The sequence below is a fragment of the Perca fluviatilis genome, chromosome 17 (assembly GCF_010015445.1).
Source record: "Perca fluviatilis chromosome 17, GENO_Pfluv_1.0, whole genome shotgun sequence".
In the NCBI taxonomy this organism is placed as follows: domain Eukaryota; kingdom Metazoa; phylum Chordata; class Actinopteri; order Perciformes; family Percidae; genus Perca; species Perca fluviatilis.
This window is the reverse complement of record NC_053128.1, coordinates 9,235,340-9,254,181: the sequence shown is the minus strand read 5'-3', so window position 1 is coordinate 9,254,181 and position 18,842 is coordinate 9,235,340. Positions and strand designations below refer to the sequence as shown.

Genomic DNA, 18,842 nt, shown 5'->3' with positions numbered 1-18,842 from the left:
TTTCACTGTCCAGCGGCGCCAGGAATTTATAGGAGTACAGCATAAGTTACATGCTAAAGGCGTCCCAAACTTTCTTCTTTATCTGGCCACCCTGAGAGTGACCCGCGGAGGGAGAACGCTCACATTCACTACAGCCAAGGATGCGGACATGTTCTGTCGGGATCTGGATGTGGAGGATGACGTGACACCCACGCGAGCCACTTCGCGGTCAGACCAGGCGATATCATCGGACCCAGAGGACGGCGGGGGGACCTCTTGTCTGGTGCTGGAGTCGGGGCTGGCGGACCCGGCCGCTACAGATTAGCGGTATCTGGAATACTGTCCAAATTTGACTCAAGGACACTGTATGTAAGTTTGGAAGCTAAGCTTTAAAGGAACATTTAATTAGGCTGAAAACATGATGACCGCGGACTGTTCAATTTATAATCTATGTTTATTACTCTCACTAGGCTGGTATGCTTTTTACATATCCAAAGAACACTTAGTTAGACTGAAAGAACATGATGAACATTCTTCTTATAATCTATGTTTACTACTCCTAAATGGCTGGTTTGTTTTTCACATTTCAGAACTTAATAGATGGTTGATATGGAGGAGATATTTATTCATAATTCAAATTGAAAGTCCAAAGAGAAATTGAAAGTCCAAAGAGAAAACAAAGCAAGATCAAATTAAAAATATATATATTTTTTAATTTTCCATTTGGCTTTGGCTTTTGAATTTAATATTTGGCTTTTGAATTTGAATTTAACATTGGCTTTTCATTTTCATTTAATATTTGGCTTTTGAATTTGAATTTAACATTGGCTTTTAATTTTCATTTAATATTTGGCTTTTGAATTTGAATTTAACATTGGCTTTTAATTTTCATTTAATATTTGGCTTTTGAATTTGAATTTAACATTGGCTTTTAATTTTCATTTAATATTTGGCATTTCAATTTCCATTTAACACTGCCTTTTCGTTTGGACTTGACACATGTAAATGTAAATGAGGAGGCGTGGCCCAAAGGCTGGTGGGAGGGTCTGAAACGAAAGGGGTGCAGAGGCACCTTATGAACAGCAGTGGGAGCTTACTGCTGGGGAGCATCTGTCTGCAGCTTTAAGCTTGATGGCCTCTTATTTCACATGATAGAAAATAATGATGTAGGCTAAACACAAATGACATTTCATGCAACAACAGTGAAGTTTTCATGTAGTTACTATAATTGGGCCCGTTTTAGTGAGGACTAGATTAGGACTGTATTCTGGTTCCCAACTTCGCCCCAGGTGTGTCTGTTTAAAACACGGACTCAGACAACGTTTATCTTTTGATGTTATATTTAATTAAGCAACAGTAGAAACATGGGTGTGGGTAGCTCTGCGACGTGTGTTTGTGTGTGGTCAGATTTCGAGGACGCTTCTCTTTGGACTTTCAATTTGAATTATGAATAAATATTTCCTCCATAGGTTGAGACCTAGTTCTAAGGTTTTTGTAACATTGTTCATGTTTAACATAAGAGTGCACAAGACCTGTTTCAATTAACCTGTGACTTTAGACAGGAGGGGCAGTTTTCAGCTGGAGTTTTGCGTGAGCTGCGTTTGATGCGGCCACATAGCTTACAGAGAGGGAAGGGGTCTGCGGTCTCAGAGGGTTAGGGGATTTATTTTATTTTTTATGTTTCTACCACACTTTGCTTAAATCTAACAGTTCACCCTTTGCTACAAATTTACCAGCGAATTCCGGTAGAGTACTCGAGACATGCATATGTGTTAATTTTGAGGATGGTTGAGCTTTCAATCCTTTCAGTTAACATCAGGGGGCTAAATGGGCCGATCAAACAAGCTAAATTCCTGGACTATTTAAGAAGAAAGAACATAGACATGGCGCTTATACAAGAGTCACATTTACGTAAAAGAGATGTAAATCGGCTACAAAATAAATATTTCAAGGTTGCTGCTTCATCTAGTGACGACCCCAAAACCAAGGGCTCCATTGTGTTGCTGTCACGGAAATGCGCACTCACCGTAGACAAAAGTAGTAAAGACTTATCAGGCAGGATATCTTATATATGTACCACGATAAGGAGTAGAAAAATAGCCTTTGTTTCGGTACATGCACCGTCTGCATATGATGAAAGTTTTTTCCCGCGCCTAACCAATGGATTGCTTTCTCTCAATGAATATTCACTAATTATAGGGGGAGACATGAATGCAGTACTAGATTCAAGTCAGGATAGATCAGGGGTCTATCACACAAAAGCCCCAAAAAACATATCAGACATGTTTAAAGCAGTTGTGGAATCCCACCATCTTACAGATACAGTGCCTTGCGAAAGTATTCGGCCCCCTTGAACTTTTCAACCTTTTGCCACATTTCAGGCCTCAAACATAAAGATATAAAACTGTAATTTTTTGTGAAGAATCAACAACAAGTGGGACACAATCATGAAGTGGAACGAAATTTATTGGATATTTCAAACCTTTTAAACAAATAAAAAACTGAAATATTGGGCGTGCAAAATTATTCAGCCCCGTTAAGTTAATACTTTGTAGCGCCACCTTTTGCTGCGATTACAGCTGTAAGTCGCTTGGGGTATGTCTCCATCAGTTTTGCACATCGAGAGACTGACATTTTTGCCCATTCCTCCTTGCAAAACAGCTCGAGCTCAGTGAGGTTGGATGGAGAGCGTTTGTGAACAGCAGTTTTCAGTTCTTTCCACAGATTCTCGATTGGATTCAGGTCTGGACTTTGACTTGGCCATTCTAACACCTGGATATGTTTATTTGTGAACCATTCCATTGTAGATTTTGCTTTATGTTTTGGATCATTGTCTTGTTGGAAGACAAATCTCCGTCCCAGTCTCAGGTCTTTTGCAGACTCCATCAGGTTTTCTTCCAGAATGGTCCTGTATTTGGCTCCATCCATCTTCCCATCAATTTTAACCATCTTCCCTGTCCCTGCTGAAGAAAAGCAGGCCCAAACCATGATGCTGCCACCACCATGTTTGACAGTGGGGATGGTGTGTTCAGGGTGATGAGCTGTGTTGCTTTTACGCCAAACATAATATTTTGCATTGTTGCCAAAAAGTTCGATTTTGGTTTCATCTGACCACAGCACCTTCTTCCACATGTTTGGTGTGTCTCCCAGGTGGCTTTTGGCAAACTTTAAACGACACTTTTTATGGATATCTTTAAGAAATGGCTTTCTTCTTGCCACTCTTCCATAAAGGCCAGATTTGTGCAGTATACGACTGATTGTTGTCCTATGGACAGAGTCTCCCACCTCAGCTGTAGATCTCTGCAGTTCATCCAGAGTGATCATGGGCCTCTTGGCTGCATCTCTGATCAGTCTTCTCATTGTATGAGCTGAAAGTTTAGAGGGACGGCCGGGTCTTCGTAGATTTGTAGTGGTCTGATACTCCTTCCATTTCAATATTATCGCTTGCACAGTGCTCCTTGGGATGTTTAAAGCTTGGGAAATCTTTTTGTATCCAAATCCGGCTTTAAACTTCTCCACAACAGTATCTCGGACCTGCCTGGTGTGTTCCTTGTTCTTCATGATGCTCTCTGCGCTTTACACGGACCTCTGAGACTATCACAGAGCAGGTGCATTTATACGGAGACTTGATTACACACAGCTGGATTCTATTTATCATCATTAGTCATTTAGGTCAACATTGGATCATTCAGAGATCCTCACTGAACTTCTGGAGAGAGTTTGCTGCACTGAAAGTAAAGGGGCTGAATAATTTTGCACGCCCACTTTTTCAGTTTTTTATTTGTTAAAAAAGTTTGAAATAGCCAATGAATTTCGTTCCACTTCATAATTGGGACCCACTTGTTGTTGATTCTTCACAAAAAGTTACAGTTTTATATCTTTATGTTTGAGGCCTGAAATGTGGCAAAAGGTCGAAACGTTCAAGGGGGCCGAATACTTTCGCAAGGCACTGTATATGGAGGATGCACAATCCTACTAGCAAGGATTACACCTTTATTTACACACGTCACCTCACCCACTCCTGCATTGATTATATTTTGTGCTCCAGTGAGCTTAAGGCAATGTTCCACACGATAGCAATAGAACCAGCAATTCTGTCTGATCACAATGCACTGATAACCACATTCTGTTGTGATATGTTGGGAGAAAGATCTAGAAGGTGGCAATTCAAAAACTCCATTCTCCAGAACACAGCTTTTGATGCAAAGTTTAGAGCCAAACCGGCTGAGTTTATATCAATCAATACTAACTCAGTTTCAGACCCGGCGTACATTTGGCAAGCCACTAAAGGATTTATTAGAGATTTCACATCTTCATTTGCGGTCAATTTGAAGAGAAAAAGAGAGGCAAGGATTGCGGAGTTGGAAGAACCTTGTAAATCTCTGGAGCATTCGCTAAAGACATGTTTTTCTAGATCTACACATACTCTTCTAGTCACAAGTCGAGCAGAGCTAAATGATTTGCTAAGAAGGAGAGCTGAATTCATAATGCACAGAGTGAACTAATAAAATTACTATTTTAATGGCTGTAAAGCAAGAAAATAGCTGGCTGTGAGATTAAGGCAAAGCGAGTCCAGAGCTGTTATTAACAGCATCCGCACAGACCGAGGTATCTCAACAAATCCTAAAGCTATCAGCGACACTTTTCAATCCTTTTACTCAAAGTTGTATGAGTCCTCCTACAACTCAGAACCGACACAGGGCCAGGAGTTCCTAAAAGAGCTAAACCTGCCTCTGCTTGACCCAGAGGAGGCAGAAGAACTGGGTCAACCTATAATGTTAGAGGAACTTAAATCAGCATTAAAAACAGTTAAAAAAGGTAAAACACCAGGGTTGGATGGAATTCCATCAGAACTTCTTCTACAATACTTTGACATATTAGGACCTATCATCTTACAAATTTTAACATTGGCCATAGAGATGAGCACTTTTCATCAACAAACCAACACTGCACTAATTTCTTTCATACCCAAAAAGGGCAAAGATCTTATGGAGTGCTCAAACTACAGGCCCATCAGCCTCATTGGGACTGATATTAAGCTCTATTCCAAAGTCTTGGCACTCCGCCTACAACGCTTTATTGAGAAGCTAGTCCACCCCGACCAATGAGGTTTCATACCCACGCGTCACGCTGCAGACAATGTATGCAGATTGTTTCATGTAATAGAAGAAGTCAAAAACCTTCTAACAACGGTAGCAGTTTTATCAGAGGATGCGGAAAAGGCTTTTGACCGCCTAGAATGGAACTACTTGTGGCAGGTAATGAAGAGGCTTGGTTTGGGGAGCAACTTCATTGACATGGTACATACTTTATATGCGAATCCCACGGCCATAGTCTCAACCAATGGCTTGCACTCTCAGCCATTCCCCATCGGACGGGGCTCACGACAAGGATGCCCGCTCTCTCCCATGCTGTTTGCAATCTCTTGAGCCATTAGCCAAAGCCATAAGGCAAACTAAAATATGTAATGTCCAGATTAAATCCAATAGCAGCTCAATATCGTTATTTGATGATGATATTTGGATGTACATATCTGACCTTGAGGATTCTGTTCCAAAACTTCTTAAGATCTTTAACGAATTTGGCTTAATTTCCGGCTATAAAATTAAGTGGAATAAATCTAATCTTCTTCTTTTGAATAACAGACAGGTGACATCAGCTATTAGTGGTACAATACCAACCCAAAGCAAATTTACATATCTGGGCATCACCATACACGCATCGCTACAGTGAGTTGTCCAGTACAACTATGAAACTATTAAGTAGTGTTCAAAGGGATCTGGCCAATTGGTCTGCGCTGCTGGAATCACTACTGTCCAGGGCAATCCTGGACAGTAGTGATTCCAGCAGCGCGTTGTTAAAATGAACATAGTTCCTCGTGTGAATTTCTTAAGTACAATGATCCCCTTACCACCACCAATAAATTTCTGGAAGAAAATTGATACCTTAATTCGGCAGGATATTTGGAATAATAAACAACCTAGGCTAAAGTACTCTACCTTGCAACGCACCACAAACACGGGAGGTTTTTCAGCTACAGGCCCTCAGAGTGTGGATGGACCCCTCATCTACAGTCCCATGGAGAGAAATAGAGCAAAACCTCACTGGACGTCTAAGACTGCAAGACCTTGCCTTTGCAGGTGTGTGTCCAAAAAAGTGTATGTTAGCCTATGGCCCTATTATCACCAACACATTTACCAACTTTAAAAAGGTGGAGAAGCAACAACGCTATACCAATAAGTGTACCAATAATACACTTAATGACTGGTAACAAACCTTTTGCTTGTAACCAGTGGAGTGACAGAGGTATTTATACTTTAGACCAGCTATTCAACGAGAAAGGTATGTTGAGTTTTGAAGACCTGAGAGCTAGTTTTGAGGTCCCCAGGACATCCTTCTTTTATCTTCGCTTAAGATCAGCCCTAAAATGTTATGGAGTGCCATGGGGAAACAGTCTTGAGGCACACCCAGTCACAATGGTTTGTTAATTTTCCTGTGAGAGGATTAGTGTCTAGGATTTATACCATAATTAGTTTTTTATAAAGCGTCAATAGGAGAACTTCCAATAGTGGGGAAATGGGAGCGAGAGCTGAGCCCTGAGAGGAACGCAATCAATTGGGAGACAGTTTGGGACAACCTTTTCCACTGTTCTAAGAATCCAAATCACCAGCAGATCCACTTCAACATACGTCATAGGATATACTGGACTCCCCAGAAGAGATGCATCTCTAAAGCCATTCCCTACTGCACGTTCTGTCAACCTGAACAAAGTGGAACTTTCCTGCACATGGTCTGGGAGTGTGAACAGGTGCATGAGTTCTGGAATAAAACATCAATAATATCTGATGTGATAGGATGTCGAATTCCTACTGACCCGATTGTTTTGTTACTTTTTTGTTTTGTGACGACTCTGAATTACACCTGCTTGGGAGACAGAGGAAAATTTGGCTAGCCGGATTAACTGCAACTAAGAAAATGATAGCTCAGCGCTGGCTCCCCCTCCACTCGCTTTGTATAAAACAGTGGTTGGCATACCTTCTGGACATAGTTATGTTGGAGCTCTCTACAGCAAGGATTAACACAGCTAAAGCATCAACTATCAACCTATGGGAAAGTGCAGCAGCACAAATATCAGACCTAAGACCTCAGCGCCACAAGAATTAGAGGAGAGTGACTAGGCAAGGTGCGATTTCTGTTTATTTTTTGTTGTTTTTTTTTCCTCAAGACCGCAGAGGGTGGGGGTTGAGTGAGGGTTTTTGTTGTTGTTCAGTTGTATTTCTCTGTTTCTGTTCTGTATGTTTGCATAAAAAAATTAAAAGTTGAAAATACCAATAAGGACTTTAAAAAGCAATGACACACTCTACTACCACTCTGTTGGACTCTTGTCTTCGGTTGGTACAATTTCATGTTGTTGAACAAACATTTCATCAAGCTGTTGAAGGTATCACAGATATTCCGAGCTGTGCCAGCTCGTTGCTCATCTTACGGTTGTATAATCAACATTTGAAAAGCAACAAAGGAATCTGAATCAAGCACTGCCATAAACGCATAATCGGGGGAAATCTAATTTCACGGTTTATGCAACAGTGATGGTGGTTTAACGCCTTTCATGGAGCACCTACAATACTTTGACATTTCCACCTGACCATAATCTGTAATGCTAACATGAAATACAAAAAGCACATCTGTTCACCATAACACACTTTGGACAGCAGGCTGTTTGTGTGATGCTGTAAAGTAAGCAGGGTGGAGGTAACCGTGATAAGATGAGGTCCTTAAATTCTTCATTGAATTGGAAAATCCCCTCCTGTGGAGCTGCTTTGTCATTTATGAGACAGCAGTTGAACACGTGTGAGAATGTCTGTCATCATTTTAAGTGAAGATCATCTTTGTATAAACAGCAGATAAATGCACCTACCTCTCCTCCCACTTGTCCAGGTGGTCCTTGTAAGCCTTTTGGGCCCTCATGTCCTCTCTCTCCTGGAGATCCTGGAGGACCAAGTTTCCCACAAGACCCTTGGTCCCCCTGTCAAACACGGCAACACAAGCAGTATGGAAATCAGACACAGTTATTAAATGCATGCTTTTCCATTCTAGTATGCAGGTGGTTGTCAAGGGGTTTTATTCCCTCAAACCTGAGGCTGCAGAATGTCCCACACCATGAGACAAAGTCAACCTGGCCTCAAGTTGAACAAAACAAACAGTCTGTAAGTGATTTCTTAAGCTGTTTGTGGCATAGAGAATCAATGATGTAAAGACTCCGGAATGATGCTGCTGTGATCACTCACCTGGTCTCCTTTCTGTCCAGGTGGGCCTTCATTTCCTGTTTGGCCAGGGAGACCCTGATGGGTCAAAAGTCAAAACAATCATTACCCGACAATAAAAAGTCCTCTGCTGTCCTCGTACACAGCTAATGTAGATGAACACACTGGTGATGTTTGATCCAAAAAACATCATGTAAAAAAGGTTGTGTAAAGGTGATGGGACTTTGCCCTGATCCTATTAACTCTCTTTTCTCAGTTTCAGTCCATTTAAAAAACAATCTTAGATTCTCAAAATACAACAGCAGTATGAGAAGTTACTGATCAGCTTCATGCATTTGCACAGGAAGTGGGGTGAGGTGGCTGCAGAAAGCGGGACACAGCGTGCAGTACATCCACAGCGTGCAGTACATTCACAGGCGCATTCATGCAGAATTTACACTGGTGTTATATGCTCGATCATAAGAATTATATGGTTTGTTCTGCTGTAAATTAGTGTAAGCGTTAACTTTAGAAAATGCAGACCATGATGCAGCCTATCTTGTTGCGGTTTCATAATCTACTAGTTCTGTGCCGTAATTTATTGTGTTGTATTCTATAGTATGTTCTCTGCTGTTCTATAAGGCACTTATAACTTAATTTTCATTACATTAATAGTTGACTATTATTCCATTATGTTTAGAATAAAAAGGAGTGATAGAAAAAGTAGGGCAGGTGAAGACAATTTATTTTCAAATTGGATATATGAAAAAATTACTTCTCTTCACTTCACTCTAAAAGTAAACCCACCTGTTGTCCGTCTTGTCCGGTGGGGCCAGCATCACCAAGCAAGCCAGGTAAACCCTGGAGGTTACAGCATTAGTCTCAGTATCATTAACTGAACATTAATGAAGGTTTCACAGGCAAAACTCTCACAATAAAACACTCTTACGATGTGATTCTTATATGCAATGTAGTTTACCTTGTTTCCTCTTTCCCCTGCTGCTCCTAACATCCCAGCAGCACCCTGTGGGCCCTGAGGACATCCAACAAACATGTACAGTAGTCAAATAACAGGTTTCATGTGTTCAGACACTTGTATGTAGTGAAAATATTGATGACTTTACAGACTATAAGGAGTCTGTAGTATACAAGTAAAAGCAGCAGTTGATGGTAGGTACCCACTCACTGGGATTCCTGCTGGCCCTTGTGGCCCCTGAGTTCCTGGGGACCCTAGGCTTCCCCTAGGTCCAGGTTTTCCAGCTGCCCCATCACCACCTGGTAGACCTGGAGGGCCCTAGAATAGAGATTAAGCCTATTTGTTTTTTGTCAAAATATTAAAATGCAATCTGGGGTTGAATCTGTGTCCCGTTGCTATGCAGTTTATCAATAAAATGTATTCAACTCATCGTATATTTCAATTTAAAGAGGCAGTTGACAGATGCATGTCAGCACACATGCAAACAAATGGACACATACACAGCCAGATGCACAAACGGGTTAATTTGTTTTTTTATAAATTAGTGGTCCACGACGACAACAACAAGGACACAGTCAGAGAACGAGAGCTGATATTTGACAGATTCTGTGATGATTGGTTTATGGACTGCGAGTAATGCATTATTAGTGTCAGTTATAACAAGGGTTAGGTATCGTTTGTGTTTTTTCCGATACCGGTGCTAAAACGCTACTTTTATAACGGTGCCGGTGCATAAGCGGTGCCTGAATACAACTTTTAAAAAGATAAAAAAATAAAAAAGTATACATTTAAAAAATAAAAAAGTAGCACAAAATGACAGTCGGCGACATTTAAGAACGGCTTGTTTATTGCTAAGGCCATATGGTCAAAATTAAAGGATGTATGTGGCCGGTTAGCTCAGTTGGTAGAGCAGGCGCACATATGTAGAGGTAAATTTCTCGATGCAGAGGTCCAGGGTTCGAGTCCGACCTGTGACGGTTTCCTACATTCTACTTCTCTCTCCCCTTTCATATATGCCAGCTGTCCTATCCATTAAAAAGGCACAGAAATGCCCAAAAAATAATCTTAAATAATTAAATGACTTATTAAAAATGTAATAACAATAACTTATTTCACCAGTAAATTGCTGGTAAACAAACACAAAAACAACCACTAGATGGAAAAAGGGTATTGTACAATAACTTTGAATGCACCACAAGGCTGGCGAGGCGATTTTCAAGTGACGCGCCGTCTGTGTTTTCCTTCAGACAACAGCAGCTCCGGACTGTTACGTCTCGGTGTTGGAATCCTCTACAGTGAAATACAGTCACACCGTTTAACGTTAGCTGTCAGCATTTTAACCGTGTTTAATCCAGGTGCTAGCTAACGGTAGGCTAACGTTACCTGCTGTCAAGTGTATTATGTTAACTAGCCTCACATGCAGCGATGCTTCTGTTGCCTCTAACGTCTGGTTCAGAGCATCAGAAGGCAGCGCTGGCATTTCAGTAGCCCCGAAATCCGCTTTACTATTTGGTCCGGTAGATACCGGTTGTTAAGGCTCCGGTGCTGTATAAGCACCGGGTTTCGGTACCCAACCCTAGTTATAACTAACTATTTAATCACCCTTTTTCATTCAATTTAGGAGCAGTGGGCTCTGAGTATTTCATGATTAATTGAGTTCCCCCGCAATTAAACTGATTGTTGCTTAATTGTTTATATTTAAGTTTCAAGCATAAATATCGGACTGGTTGAGGCAATATAAAGAACCTTGAATAACAGCTTTTTGTTTTGTTCACAGACAACAGCAGCTGTTGACAAGCGTCTTTGACATTGAACGCGAACCCTGCTGCTTGACGAACCCCCCCGTGCCCTACACATCATCTCTCTTCATGATGAGTCAAATTACCAAAGACAAACACTGTGTCCAATTAAAATGCACTTAAGTTTAAACACAACAGCCCTGTAACACACAATGATGTTCCATTGTAAAACACATAAAAAATACAGTCCTCTGAACTGCTCGACTTTTAACTTACAGGTGGGCCCTGTATCCCTTTGGATCCTTCATCTCAAGTTCTAATGAATAATCAGTTCAACTTATATCACTATGTGATATATGTGATACAGTCATTGTTAAATGATTACAAAAAAAAAAAGCCACTTGCATTTCAGTCTAAGTCCATCAACATGTGGAAGAAGCTAAATATTTAGTTCTCTCTTATTTAGAGCACAAACTCTCCAATTAAAGCTTTCTCTCACCTGAGGTCCCCGGGGTCCCTTGTCTCCAGAAGGACCTGGCAGTCCCTGACAAAGAAAAACAAAGTCAGAACATGCTAACACTTCTGTCTGAGCGCTGTGTGAGGAAATGAGAAAGCTGTTTTTTGTATAAGCTCAAAAAGGTGTTTAATTTTTACCCACATCTCTGAACATTTCCACACCTGCATGACAAAAAAAGTTTCTGTTGTTGGTTGACGAACTAAATTATGCTAAATATACAATAAAAAGGAAGAAAACATTGATTTGTGATGTTACTTAACTAGAAGGGCTTCTTTGGCTATGGTATTCTGAATCTTCTTTAAAATGGTTCTCTTTTATGCTGCTTAGACACATTTTATTGTCTGCTCTTTACTTTCTACTTACTTGTATACTTGGTAACATATACAGGCTTAGAATAAACGAGCCCTGTGGAGTTCTCTTGTAATCCCACCAACTGTTATGCTCGTCTGCTGCAGTTTGATAAAATGTAGCTAAAAGGAAGGGGGTTGTTGGGCATCTTTGTCTTGTACTGATGTGTAATGTGTAATGTTTGAAGTTATCCCTTTGCTGATGCATTATGTGTCCTAATGCAGTCAGTTATTATTCTCCAAAGCTCTATACTATATATACTATACTATAATTTATACATAAACATCCAACAATGTAAAATATCCTTTCTTCATCTACAGATAGTTTTTTTGCTGGTTGCTAGGTGAAGGGAGCATGGTGGATGGGATTAAACATAAATTGTTATCGAGCACAGAAGCGTTATGGCTGCATCTGCTATTTGCTTTCTCCTACACCTTACCTAGACCAACAAACCGGATGGTGAACATATATAGAGAGCCGAAGTCACACCCCTTCTGGTGGACCTCATGGGACCTTAATTCGGAAAAAAATATGAACGAGAGTCAATGGAGAGATAATATTTATTTTTTGATCCCGTTTGAATTGAGCCATGGATTACAAATATGATGTTCGTCAATTTAAAACATTATTTTTCAACCGAAGAAAGTCTCAGTTATCCGTAGGTTTGTCGTAGTACCACTTAGTGTGAAACCGCTCAGTGAACTACATCTCTCATCTCACACAATTTACGTCACCTAGTTGATGCTCAACTTGCTCGCTAGCTAGCTAGCTTAGCTCTGTTCCACAACTCATGTAACGTTATCTTACCTGATGTGTTGTATCCAGTGAAGTGTTCCTCTGCTCATTAGAGTAACGTTACATCCCCGGTACGATACACACAGAGACATCGTAGCTTCAGCGAGACGTCATCCATGCGACATTCAAGTGTGTAGTCTTTCTAATTACGTATTTTCACAGTCTTATACTTCAACAGTTTACTGAGACTTTCTTTGGTTGAAAAAATATCTTGTAAATTGACAATGTTATGTCATTAAATGTAATCCATGGCTCAATTCAAATGGGATAAAACTATTATTATCTCTCCATTGACCCTCGTTCATATATTTTTTTTTAAAGATAGGTCCCGTTGGCCGGAAGTAGAAGGGCGTGACTTCGGCTCTCTAGTGTCACACCTTTAACAAGAAATCACAGGTTTAACAGTTATTATTATAGTTTATTTTATTCCCTCTGAGAATAAAGTACAGTATAGACTTTATATTTTTTTAAATAACATTCAGCAAAAATGCAAAACCTCACTCAGATTCTTCAATATTTACTTTTTGACAGGAATATTGTCTACCATGATGAGTGTGGCTTTAAATTCATTCAGTGATGTGGGCATTAAAGCGCCCATATTATGCTCATTTTCAGGTTCATAACTGTATTTTAAAGGTTGTACCAGAATAGGTTTACATGGTTTAATTTTCAAAAAACACCATATTTTTGTTGTACTGCACAGCTCTCTCTCACTGCTGCAGATCCTCTTTTCACCTGGTTTCTGTTTTATGTACAGAGTGAGACCTCTTTTCATCTTCTTCTTCTGTACTATCTTTGATGGCACTCGCACATGCTCAGTAGCTCAGATGTAGAGCATGTCAGCTAGCTAACTCTAGAGACAGTAAAAGAAAGCCTGTTTCTCCAACTTTGGTCAGTTACAAGGCAGGATTAGCTGGGAGACTTCTAAATGAGGGCGCACATGTAAGTAGTTCTTTTGTAGATTATGGTGAACTTGTGTGTGTTTTAGCAGTGCTTTGCTATTGAGAACGACGTAGCATGCTAGCGTTAGCATGCTAACGCTACGAGCTAACGGTTGTGGTTAGCCAGCTCATTTCGGACTGTGATGCCTGTGCTGATTTTGAACAGCTCACTAGGAGACTGAAGGCAGGACACATTCAGAAACCGTATCTCACTCAAAACAGCATGGATGGATTTTTTTCAAAGTTTGTATGTGTGTGGAAGCACCAGAGACACAAAAGAACAACCCAAATCCCAGAAAAAGTGATTTTTTCATAATATGGGCACTTTAAAGCGTTCAGTTTATTACTGTATTTAGCGTTCAAGCCAGCAGCTGATGAATCCACCTTCTCAGCACTGTATAACTTTACTCTGACAGGTTGATGGATTTCACCACAGCAGTGGGCGACCATGTGATCGAGCACAAAGTGTGTCCAATGACACAGAAGGAAGGACTGTGGACAAGAAGTGAACAGTCCTACTTCCATTTTTGAAAGTTAATCTTTCCATGCAAGAGGGGCTTTCTTATTTCCAAATCTAACCAACTGAAAGAGAAGGATTGATCTATAGGATGCAGAAACTTTGACAGGTTTTAAGAAGAAAATTTGAACTTTCAGCTTCATATACAACTTTGGAAGAGCAGAGGAAAAACCATCAGTCCCGTCAAGGGAAAGAGTTTGTCTGATTATCGAAAGAACAACAAAAAGGTGTCATTGCATACTGTAAATCAACTCTCTTCTGGAATTAAATTCTGCATGTGTCCGCGTTTCCTTCATTTAATTTCATTTACAGCTTTTCTCACTTCACTAAATAAATACCCAATAAACCAAAATCTGTAGCGAAGTCACCCAGTAAGCACCGATTAGGTGATTAGAAGCTGTTTCTATGGTAGTTGAAAATTTTGTTTAGAATTTTTTTGGGATTTCTAGGTTACTGTTTTACTAGTCTCGCTTTGCCAATAAGACCCTCCTCCAAAGCGCGCTTAAAGTGATGGTTCGGAGTAATTCACCCTAGGGTCCTTTGCACCATGACCTCGACCCAAACACCCCCCCAGAAGCTTTTTTCACCTGGGTCGAACATTGGGAGAGTTAGCTAGAGTAGCGTTATCAGCTAAATAGCTTAGCGCAGGGGCTAATGGACCCACGTTTGTATCTTGTAAGTTACCCCACTAATAATGCCCGAAATGATACCAAACGTCTACAAGTAGTACAAATAGGTTATGCTCTCATAAAACGATGGATTGGAAAGTTTGTAAGTACACCAGAAATTTATGAACACTTGCCTGCTCTCTTCTGCTCTCTGTTGCTGCTGCTGCTACCTGCAGTTAGACGAGTGCTTAGGGCCGTCTACAAATTACTACACCGAAAGAGTTACAACAAAATATTTATTAATTCAATGATTAAATAAGGTAATGTCTCCAAACTTACCTCAATTATTACTTGTCTCCTGCTAGTTATACTACAGCACTTACTTAAAAAAAAGTTAAATTAATAAATATATTTTGTTGCATCTCTTTTCGGTTGTTGTAATTTGTAGGCGCCTTCATCACTAGCTCTTGCTTTAACAACAACAACAGAGAGCAGAAGCCAGCAGGCAAGTGTTATTTACATAAACTTCTGGTGTACCTACAAACTTTCCAATCTATGCTTTATTTATGGGGCATTATTTTTTTTAGTTTTATTGGGATAATTTACAAGATACAACGTGGTCGTTCCCTTAACTATCAGCTGATAACGCTACAGCTAACTCTTCAATGTAATTTTTTTTTTCAAAGTGTCTAAAGTATCTAGGTAATCCCATCACTTTAAGGAGGGTCTGGCTACTCCACATAGCATTCGGGGATGGGAGGATGTCATTTCTTTAAACCAATCAGAATCGTCACGGCGGCGCTAAACTCCGCAAAGAGCCGCTGTAAAAATAGTCAAGCAAGAGAAAACTCAGAGCTAGCTGTCTGGATTTACCCTGCAGAGACCATAGTCCTCAGAAATCCACCGGATTTAAAATTTCAACACAAAGAAAGCGTAAGGAAACGGAAAATGCATGCATCCAGCGGAATTTCCTGCGGCACCGGAGCAATCCCGGAAGTGTAACGTCAAGGATATAGACTACTTTTTTTACTATTGCATTTTGGCGTTGTGGTAATTCCTTGCTTTTATTGTTGTGTACTGCATTTTCTATTGTGTCATTTTCATATTTTGTCTACTCCACTGCTAAACACTGCACAGTTGAACAGAGTTGCAATGTGTAGAGAACTGGTTTGTCACTGAGGTTGTCACCTGGCATTAGACTGCAGGGGACATGCTGGAGGACAGTGCATGAAGCAATGTATTTGTCCTCTATCACTCTGCCATTAGATTTGCCACCAGTGGCTCCAACAAAATCAATCACTGCGACCTGTTCGCCTTCATGAATAGCCAGTCCCTGCACACCAGCTGCACACTTCACTGGTTTACCTTTATTTACCAAAACCTCATAGCTGCTGTCCCAATCAAATCCGCTGAGAAATATTCTGTCCTACTCTCATATACCCCTAATTGTTCCCATGGGTCAAAAGAAAGGAAATAAAAAGGAAAATAAAAACTACAGACACTTACTGCAGGTCCTGGCTTCCCAACAGGCCCAGGTAAACCTCGTAAACCTGGCTCACCCTGGTGCAGAGAAAAAGAAGAAGTTGTGTTATTTCTCACAGTTAATGGTGTGGATTTTGCTTCAAAATAGGTATTAACAGCACCTTTTAAAAAGTCTGCACTCACCTACATTAACAAAAGAAAATCCGTGAAAATGTCAGAATGTCAATTTCCTTCTTCTGATTAACAGACATTCTTTCTAAAAATAGCTTTTGACTTTCTGAGCTCCATCTTCGACTGGTCTCACGTGTTTGAGATGCCTTTTTCTGGTCCTTTCTACAATTAAACGCTTTTTTACAAGGCTTTTACACTTGAGGTAGGTGAGAGAAAAAAAAAAAAAAGACCTTACCCTTTCTCCTGTAAACCCGGGAGGCCCACGCATGCCCACGTTCCCCTGGACACCCTGATAGTCAAGAGAACAACAGATGGAAGAATTTCATTTATCATCAGTTACTGTCACAAAGGCTCATGCAGCACCACAATACATTTGCCAGAATATTGTAGTGAATCATATTTGTCACACCATACAGAAAAATCTGAATTGTATGGAAGAAGTTTGACTTTTTGGGAACTTCATCAGGTACATCTTTCAAATACTGGCTAGGACCCATTTTGCCCACAGAACAGCCTGGATTCTTTGTCTCATTGAGTCTACAGAAGTGCTGGAAACATTCCTTAAGGCTCTGACACACCAACCCGATGGCCGACCGTCAGCAGAAAATGCAGTCAGTCCCCGAGTTGGTCAAAAAAAGTGCCTCGGAACACACCGAAGCGATGCCGACTTGAGCGTACGTTCTGTGCGTGCGCGAGAAGTAATACGTCTCCATAACAGCAGGCGGCACTAATCTGTATTGTCGCCGAAAAAATCAAAACTGGCAGCTGATTGGACGAACGCGTCCTGTGGGTCTGGCTTCTCCCCGAACATAATGGTGGCTCGTTCGGAATACAATCTCGTATTTTACTAAAATAGTTCACCGAAACAAGTTTCTGAAAACATTTTAAGCGAGAAATAGGCCACGCAGTTGCTGAATCTGTCTTCATTTCAGATCGACGAAGGTCAGTTTAAAAGATTTTCGTCAGATTTTGAGAGGTGTTTGTCACGCTCATCCCGCTTGTCATTTAGCACTCCACCAATCAGATTGGGCATTGAGTCCGACTGCCACCGATTCAACATGTCAAATCGGCCAAAATGAAGGCCGGCGGCGACAGCACGAAACACACCGAACAGACTCGAGTCACTGACCTCGCCAGACTGTCCGGCGGCCGATTGGTGTGTCAGGGCCTTTAGAGATTCTACTCAATGTACAGTAGACATGATAGCATCACATAGTTGCTGCAGATTTGTCGGCTGCACATCCATGTTGTGCATCTCCTGTTCCACTACATCCCAAAGCTGCTCTATTGCAGTGGTTCTCAAACTTTTTTCACCATGTACCACTTCAGAAAATATTAGGCTCTCTAAGGACCACCATTATGGCCCACGTTAAAATAGAGTAGCAGCTACTGCCAGTCTACGCAGGAGGAAGGTTTATTCCTAAAAACAATATTTATTATTAAAAGCCACAGCCACGGGCGCCCGGATGGCTCAGTTGGTAGAGCGGGCGCCCATATGTAGAGGTTTACTCCTCGACCCGGGCCCGGGTTTGACTCCGACCTGCGGCCCTTTGCTGCATGTCATTCCCCCCCTCTCTCCCCTTTCATTTCTTTAGCTGTCCTGTCAATAAAGGCCAAAAAATGCCCAAACAAATAATCTTTTAAAAAAAAAAAAAAAAAAAGCCACAGTCACACTGTACTTCCTCCTTCCTGCTCCAACTGATTCCAAATTTGAGGTATTAACTCTGGTCATATCTCCTTATTTTTTTTCATCGTTTGATGCTAGCAGGTGCTATGAAGACTTCACCACCGTTGCTTAAGTAGTGACTAGCACTTGTGCTCGTCCACTTTAGTTTCAACAGGGCTGCTGGAAATATTCTCCTCCTCATCAGGCAGCAGAAATTGTGATTTTATCAGTCCAGGCAACGTTTTTCTAATCTTCTACTATCCAGTTTAGGTGAGCTGTTTCCAGTTCCCAGCTGATAGGAGTAAAAACCGGTGTGGGCATTTATAGCTGTAAGTCATTTATTTACAAAATGTGATTACATTTTATTAAATTTAAATGTGAACATTTCATCTAAAATATACTGAAATTGAAAACAAGATTGACATCTTTTTAAAACGTTAAAACAACAGCCTACCTTAGTTTATTCAATGTGTTATTTATCATTATTTTCAAATAAAATTATTTTTGGAAAAAAAAGGCACATTTTTTTACAACACAAGTCTTAGAACAAGAGGGGGTCTTGTTTTAATCTGGGTTGTCTTGTATTAAATTAGATAAATTATTGATCCCAAATTTGGAAATTTCAGTGTTATTACTGTATTTGGTCCAATACGCTATCTAGCTAGAGCTAGCAGACTGAAAAGAGGGATAAAAAGCTAATCTGGCTAGTTCCAGCATATAACAAGTTCACATTTTTAAATTTATTTTTTTGCATGGATTAAACGAATGAGATAAAGTGTTAATTAGTGAGCTTTAGAGGTGTAGGTAGGTGTACTTTTTTACTCTTGTACAAACCTAAGCTAACTGTTTGCCCCTGCTTT

At 40.5% G+C, this 18,842-nt stretch overlaps 2 protein-coding genes across 2 annotated transcripts in view; both read right to left on the bottom strand.

Moving 5' to 3' along the window:
* Positions 1 to 11,245, bottom strand: part of LOC120546077 (collagen alpha-1(II) chain-like) — a 31,723-nt gene extending 20,478 nt beyond the window's left edge. The window contains exons 1-6 of the mRNA XM_039780838.1: positions 11,214 to 11,245; positions 9,409 to 9,516; positions 9,202 to 9,255; positions 9,030 to 9,083; positions 8,268 to 8,321; positions 7,898 to 8,005 (exon numbers count right to left, since the gene is read on the bottom strand). Coding sequence (XP_039636772.1) covers positions 7,898 to 8,005; positions 8,268 to 8,321; positions 9,030 to 9,083; positions 9,202 to 9,234 — 249 coding nt within the window. The 5' untranslated portion in view covers positions 9,235 to 9,255; positions 9,409 to 9,516; positions 11,214 to 11,245. The remainder of the gene's footprint in view (positions 1 to 7,897; positions 8,006 to 8,267; positions 8,322 to 9,029; positions 9,084 to 9,201; positions 9,256 to 9,408; positions 9,517 to 11,213) is intronic.
* Positions 11,246 to 11,432: 187 nt separating this feature from the next.
* LOC120545851 (collagen alpha-1(V) chain-like) overlaps positions 11,433 to 18,842 on the bottom strand; it is a 110,048-nt gene continuing 102,638 nt past the window's right edge. Inside the window, exons 35-37 of the mRNA XM_039780472.1 lie at positions 16,552 to 16,605; positions 16,170 to 16,223; positions 11,433 to 11,481 (exon numbers count right to left, since the gene is read on the bottom strand). Coding sequence (XP_039636406.1) covers positions 11,433 to 11,481; positions 16,170 to 16,223; positions 16,552 to 16,605 — 157 coding nt within the window. The remainder of the gene's footprint in view (positions 11,482 to 16,169; positions 16,224 to 16,551; positions 16,606 to 18,842) is intronic.